This window comes from Cuculus canorus, chromosome 13, assembly GCF_017976375.1.
Source record: "Cuculus canorus isolate bCucCan1 chromosome 13, bCucCan1.pri, whole genome shotgun sequence".
Classification (NCBI taxonomy): Eukaryota; Metazoa; Chordata; class Aves; order Cuculiformes; family Cuculidae; genus Cuculus; species Cuculus canorus.
The window spans coordinates 11,030,843-11,037,733 of NC_071413.1; the positions used below are offsets into that span (position 1 = coordinate 11,030,843).

General features: G+C 40.0%; 1 protein-coding gene across 1 annotated transcript in view; it reads left to right on the forward strand.

Annotated features, from left to right (window-relative positions):
* The window catches only part of LONP2 (lon peptidase 2, peroxisomal), a 37,366-nt gene extending 30,845 nt beyond the window's left edge, over positions 1 to 6,521 (forward strand). The window contains exons 13-15 of the mRNA XM_054078390.1: positions 2,845 to 3,052; positions 3,765 to 3,955; positions 5,230 to 6,521. Coding sequence (XP_053934365.1) covers positions 2,845 to 3,052; positions 3,765 to 3,955; positions 5,230 to 5,451 — 621 coding nt within the window. The 3' untranslated portion in view covers positions 5,452 to 6,521. The remainder of the gene's footprint in view (positions 1 to 2,844; positions 3,053 to 3,764; positions 3,956 to 5,229) is intronic.
* The last annotated feature ends 370 nt before the right edge of the window (positions 6,522 to 6,891 follow it).

Below are 6,891 nucleotides of genomic sequence, written 5' to 3' on the forward strand. Positions count from 1 at the left end.
AATGTTCATGTTCAGGTGAGGAGGTCGTAGCAGAGGTAGCACAGTCTCTAGTAGTGCAGCAAGAGAAGTTGCTGGAAGGATTTTGTATTGAGGTAAGAAATAATGAGTCTTCAGAACCATTTGTTTTTTGATCTTTAGTCATGTTTGCTATTTTCTGCCCCTGAGCTCTCAGACAGTGGAATTACCCTGTGATCTGTTTTGAATTGATATAGAGTAAAAGCCAGTGCGAACATCGGAGTCCAAAAAAAGGGAAACCAAACAACTCCAAACCAGCAAACCTTGTTGGTGGCTGCTTTGGGATGGGTGCAGGTAGGGACAGTTACTCCTGTCCATTATACCCGAACTGCTCGAAACCATGACAGGCTGCCGAAATCCCTGATTGTCTCAAGTGTAAAGGAGAGTGCTTCAGGTGTGTTGGATTTCAGTGTAACCTGGATGAATTGATTTTGCTAACTTGAGTTACTAAGCAATTACTAAGCTAATCAGAGTAAGTCACCGTAACTAGTAAAATACAGAGAATGGATGTAGAAACTTATGGTAACAAAAATGAAAATGCTTAAGATGAGGCATTTTGATGCCATAGAAGTGAATCGCTCTATTATGTACAAGTTCCTTAAATGCTTGAAAAGTAACAGCCATTCTAGCTAAATGATGCTGGTAAAAGCAAATGACACAATGTCGTCCAAAATGTGTAGGTAATGGAGAGCCACAAGAGGACGAAGGAGAGGGGCTGTGTGGCTTCCTTTGCTGGAGTGTGGGATGAAGGTAGTTAACTAACTCCCGCGATTGCCAGCCTGAGCCAGGGGTGCAGCACCGGTCCCACTGGCTCGGCTGCTTCTCTCTGCTCGGTCTTGTTTGTGCCAGGAGCTCCCATCCCAGCACAGCTTGGCTGTAGTCGAAGCTGGCACTGCCTGCACAGCGCTGCTGCGCTCTGCCAGTTCCCCTCAAACCAAGAAACAGGGATCCTGAGCCAGGGTCACGTTTCAAACCTCAGTCATCAGACTTAGAAGAAGACAGCGCCTGGTGTTCGGTATCGTGTTTGGCAAAGCATGTCATACAAACCTCGAAATTACAGTCAGCGGCGTGTATATTAAATTTAATTTTGCAGGATTTAAAATGCTTTTTCTTTTTCTTCGCCATTTCTCTTGCATGAGCAGCTTGTTCTGTCACACATCTGAGTTGTCTGCTGCTACAAGTAGCACAACTTGGGTGTTTGTAAATGAGCTTATTTCTTTTTAAATGTGCCTCTCTGGGCAGTACCCCGAGGTCCCCGCGGCAGAAGGACCAATTGTTTGCTCTTACTGCATAAAGGGCATCATTTTCTGTTTGTGAAACAGGAGGGAGAAGTAAGAATTCTATGGTCTTGATTTTTATTCTAGTTTTGATGGGGATGGATTTCGGCCTAATATGAAATGTTAATGTTTGGCTCCTCTTTAGAAAAAGAAGGTTTGTTTTGATAATCTCCTGGAAGGCTGTCTCGTTCTGTTCAGGTGATCCACGCTGCTGTTGGATGTACAAAATTTCAGGCCTGTGTGCTACTTGGGAACTTGCAGCAGCATTTCTAGTGGGTGTGCAGAGAGGCATCTTCATAAGACACTAGATAAAAAAAATAGTTTGAGACATTTTAATGTAGCTAGAAATGCAGATTTCCGAATTGGACTTCTTTTACTATGGTTCTGTTGTGAGGCTTCTTTGACTTGTTTTCTATCCAAGAAATTAAATATTTCTTTAAATCCTCTAAACAGCTTAATGAAGAATTCATCCCTTCTGGAAATGAGTCAAATTAACCTTCAATTTTGCATTTCACCAAGAGACAAAATTACTTAAAAATAAGCCTATTGCTTTATTTTACAAAGACACGTTTGTCTTTTGCTCTAGACTGCCTGACAGTAAAAATTGGTCCAGTTTCTTTTCTGCCTTGTAATAAATACATAACTTGGGAGTTCAGAACATGCTGAAGAGCTGTATGATCTTTCATCAGGGTTTCTTTATCTCCTCGAAGCTCAGGAAAACAAAAGGACTTTCTGTATTATTCTAAAAGAATCTTTCAGACAAAGGAGAGGAAAAAAACCCAAACCTGGAGGTGTCAAGGACAACATCCTGCCTTTTCCCTTCTTTTAACACAGGGGAGACAAGATATTCAAAACCCTCTATTCCTCTCGGCAGTAACTGGGCATAGGCAGATCTTTAGGTCATTAGAGTACAGTCTTGAGGGGGGTGTAGAACTTTCTCAACTACCTGTAATTATTAGTGGGAGTCAGTTAGATTTCCCATCTCTCACACTCCTACCCTGCTAGCAGAGTCATGTTTTCATGATTCCAAATAATTTATAAATGTTTGAAATGAACAAAAACCGTGTGTTGTCTGACAAAAGTTTGTGCAGTGCTTTAAAACCTTCGGGCAACCTTTAAAAAGGCTTTTTGTTAACATTCTACAGCAAAACTGGTTTCTTCATGTAAGTAACAGACGGCGTCGGGGCAAATGCACCTCTAGCAGATGGATTAAGTCATATGAGCATTCAGTCAGGAATGACTAAATACTTGAAGTCCTTTGAAGAGAAAGATTCTCATTGAACTTTTAGGGGTGGGGAAGGTTTCAAGATATACCAGATGTTTGCCATTGCCTTAAGCCAAGCAGCCGCAAACCGCTTCTCTTCTCTAATGTTTACACGTAAGGCAGAATTACTGCTGCATTAAGAAGAAAAAAAAAAAAAAGATTGGGTACTCAGGCTTAATTTCTGTGTTTTGATGAGTGCTGTTGTTTTGAAGGAAACTATCACATTGTTTTTGCAATAGTTTTGTTACGACTGTTTCCTGAACTGTTTCCTGTGTTGTTTTCTTCCAGGTGTCTGAGCGCTTAAGTCAGCCTGGAGTAGCCATAGGCTTGGCTTGGACTCCCTTAGGGGGAGAGATCATGTTTGTTGAAGCGAGTCGCATGGATGGAGAAGGCCAGCTGACCTTAACCGGTCAACTTGGAGATGTTATGAAGGAGTCGGCACATCTTGCCATCAGTTGGTTGCGCAGCAATGCAAAGAGATACCAGCTGACCAATGGTAGGTGGGGAAGTGACAACAAACGATGCACAGCTCTACTGCAGCCAAGAGACTCTCCGCGTTCATTGGCCTCTTAGTACAGGGATGCACATGAAGGAAGCATTAATGTTTAATGGAAGTTAAATACCCTAAAACTTGGTATTTCTCAAGAATTCAGTGGATTGTAGCATTGCTAAAAAACTAAATTGAATCAAGCTGTGGAAATGCTGCTGGCATTAACTGTACATGTTTACCTCTCCAGTTTATACTGTTAGGTCTACAGGTTAAGTAAGATGAAAAGATGTAAATAAGAGGTTTCCTTTATAATATTGGCTAACGCTGCGTTCCTGTGGAGCACTGATTTTGTGGCGTGTTCTCTGAACATGGGCATTTATGGCTTGGAACATTAAAAAAACCCCTAAACCTAAAAATTCTATGTAGGAATTCATTGGTTTCTACATTAATCCCTACTCAGAATTTCCCAGCACATGCGAATACCAAACTCATTGGTTAAGTTGTTATGGTTTTGTCTAGGATTCAGGATGTAGAAAAGCTTGTTGGGGTTTCTTTTTGTTTGTTTTTCTAGGGCCTCTGTGATACAGTGTTTTCTCTGCATTCTGTTGAAAAATAGCACTAAGACTTTTAGCTCTTTGCTGGGCTTTTACAATAAAGACTGGATACAAAATGAGTTTAGATTTTTCACATTCAAACTATTCTTTTTTTTTCCCTTAAGCTTCTGGAAGTTTTGATCTCCTTGACAACACTGACATTCATCTGCACTTCCCAGCTGGAGCTGTCACAAAAGATGGACCATCTGCTGGTGTTACCATAGTAACCTGTCTTGCTTCACTCTTCAGTGGGCGGCTGGTGTGCTCAGATGTAGCCATGACAGGAGAAATTACACTAAGAGGCCTTGTTCTTCCAGTAAGCATCATTTGACAAAAGAGCTAAGTTGTACTAATTCTCCCTGTTCTGGACATAAAATCTGTTTGTAGCCATTTATGGAAGCAAAGTCTTGCTGGATCATTCCTTAGCAATCGTGGTGCAGTTGTAAGAGGCCGGTGGAAGCCAGTCTGCCGCAGGGCTGTGCCGCTCCTCCATCCGCTCTGCTTTTAATGCTAAAGCTTGCCTTGATGCTGGTTGCAGGGCAGGCACGTTAAAGGTCGAGGTTGGAAGGAAACCTAGAAATATTAAAATTCAAGATGGTTCCAAAATAACGTATTTTTCCATTTTTAAACATACTTCCCCAAACTATTACTACAGAAATAGCTCCAGTTTCTTTGGAAAGTCATTTCTTCACTCTCTGGCAGTAATTGCAGATCAGTTACTCTTGAAGCCATCTCCATACCTGTATTTTTAGATTCTTCTTACATGTTGTTCCTCGTATCTGGTTCAGCTGAGTGGCGTTCCCAGAGAGTTTTCTTTAAAGATGAGGGCAAACACACGTTCTCAAACAAAGACAGTTTCAGTTTGAAATATCAGTCAGAGCCCGGCGTAAGTGATGAAGCAGATACAGGCGTTATCATCTCATACCAAACGATAAACAAAGGAAGGATGAAGTTGGAAAATGGTATTGTGTTTCATGCAGCAATGAGTAAACCAGCGATAACAGTGAGGTAGCAGAATAGAAGGATCTCTGCAATAGCACTCTGGTGGCAGTCAGCCTGACACGCCTGCCTGGTGTTCAAGGCTCTGCTTTAACTCTGATCTGGGGCAAGTTCACTTCACTTTCTAAGCAAACTTAGAAGGCAAAGCGGTGGCCAAGTTGTGCTGTTTAAGGTAGGTACAAAAATTAAGTATCTATAAATACTAAACCAGGTTTACTTTCTCTCTTTCTTAGTTTTTCCCCTAAACCAAATACTGCTTTAAAATCTTCTGCTCTACTGTAGGTGCACGATTTCACGGTGCCGTATGAAAGAAACTGAGTTAAGGCCACTTCTCTTGGAAAAAAAATTCATGCAAAGTAATAACTTTTCCACTGTAGATACTCCTGTACCTGCATTCCTAGATTAATTTTTATTTTTTCCTGCTTTTTAACTGCTTTCTTAAAGGAAAAAATTTTTATTTTTAACTGCTTTCTTAAAGGAGATTGAGAACCTTTCATTAAAATTTAACTCCTTGTGATTTTTTTTTACAATAATTACTTTGTTAGATTCATGTCCTGGATTTTTTATTTATCTATATCTTCTCTTTATTAGGTTGGGGGAATTAAAGATAAAGTCCTGGCAGCACACCGAGCTGGACTGAAGAGAGTTATCATCCCTCAAAGAAATGAAAAAGATCTTGAAGAAATTGCCGTGAATGTACGGCAAGACTTGACTTTTGTTATGGCGAGCTGTCTCGATGAAGTTCTTAATGCAGCTTTTGATGGAGGGTTTGCAGTTAAGCCCAGAGTTGAGCGTTTGAATAGTAAACTTTAGGCAGACAGGCAGAGATTACTTCTGTATCAAAATTCATAGAGATCACTAACGATCAGCTGTGTATCAAGTATAACTGAGCTAAACTTGATTGTTTAATGTGAGTGCAAATGCAATCAAAATAAGGTATTACTTGAGCAGTTTACGTCCTGAAACCAGATTTTATGGACAATTGGTACTTTTTACTACATTCAGCAAAGAGTCTTTGAAAAAACACTCATTTCCAGATAGATTCAAGCATGAGAAAGCTAAAACTGCTGAGAAAGAGTTCCCTCGCTTATCTGGCATATGTGTGCATAGATGTCAGCAGCTGATTACATCTTTAAAGGGGACACGCCCCCAGACAGGGAGTAGCATTCAATTGTGAGCTATATTCGGAGAACTCTGATTACAGCAAGTGCAGCACAGCAAGGGTCGCATAGATGGGGTTGTTACCGAAGAGCAAACTGATTTAGCGCAAGATTTTACTTATTTAGGAAATAACATTAAGTATGCTAAGGTGTAGCAGCAGCATGGGGAAAATAAGGTTTTTGAAATGTAAAAATTATGCTTAAGGGATTTGAACAGAAGCAATATGGCCTAAATTAAGTTAGTAAGGCCTTTCAGCACTCAGTTCTAGTTTGTGGCAAGGTCAATGTAGACATCATTTTTCAAACCTAAATACAGGATGTAACTCCCAAAGAACTGACATGTACCACTTGTTGTCTAGGAAGGGAGATAATGCACTGGAGTTAAAGTCTGCACAGTTGTACTTGCAGCAGCAGGTGAAGCATACTGGAAAACCACACGCAAAAAGCCTGGTCATATTTTAGAAGAACAAAGTACATGTCTTTCATTCTTACCTGATAGAAGTCAGCTTGATTCTGGGATGCCTACATTGAGCAGAGTTTAGTCTATAAAAAGTAAATCCATTTAAACAATGCCAAGAAAATACGGGATCATTCAGTTGCATTAGTTAACTGCACAGTGTGAATAATTTAAGGTTAAATAAAGTTTAATAAAGTCTGTCAGTATGCTGTCACGGTTGATAATGTTTATTTCCCTTGACTGTTAGTGAAGATAAGAAATTTACACTCATGTAATGCAAGATCCTTGAGTTTTCCATTGTTTTATACCAGGGTCAACCATAAGGGAAAACCTAGTAGATTAAATTCTCTCCTTGCTCAGGAATGCCGAAACAAACTCAAGGGTGCTTATGAAATGCAAATCATATTTACAACAAAAGCTTATTATAGGTGCAGCCTATAAATCAAAAGTAATAGTTTGTTTTGTTTTCGTTTCCATATAGAAGCTGATTTAGCTGGAACATGATAGCACTGTAGTAATAGTCAGTGGGTATTTCTGCACCTGATTTACAAAAGATTTTACAACTTTCATCTAATAAAATGCTAAAAATAACCCCCCCTTTCGTGTCAACATTTTAAGAATTCGGCTCTTAATTAG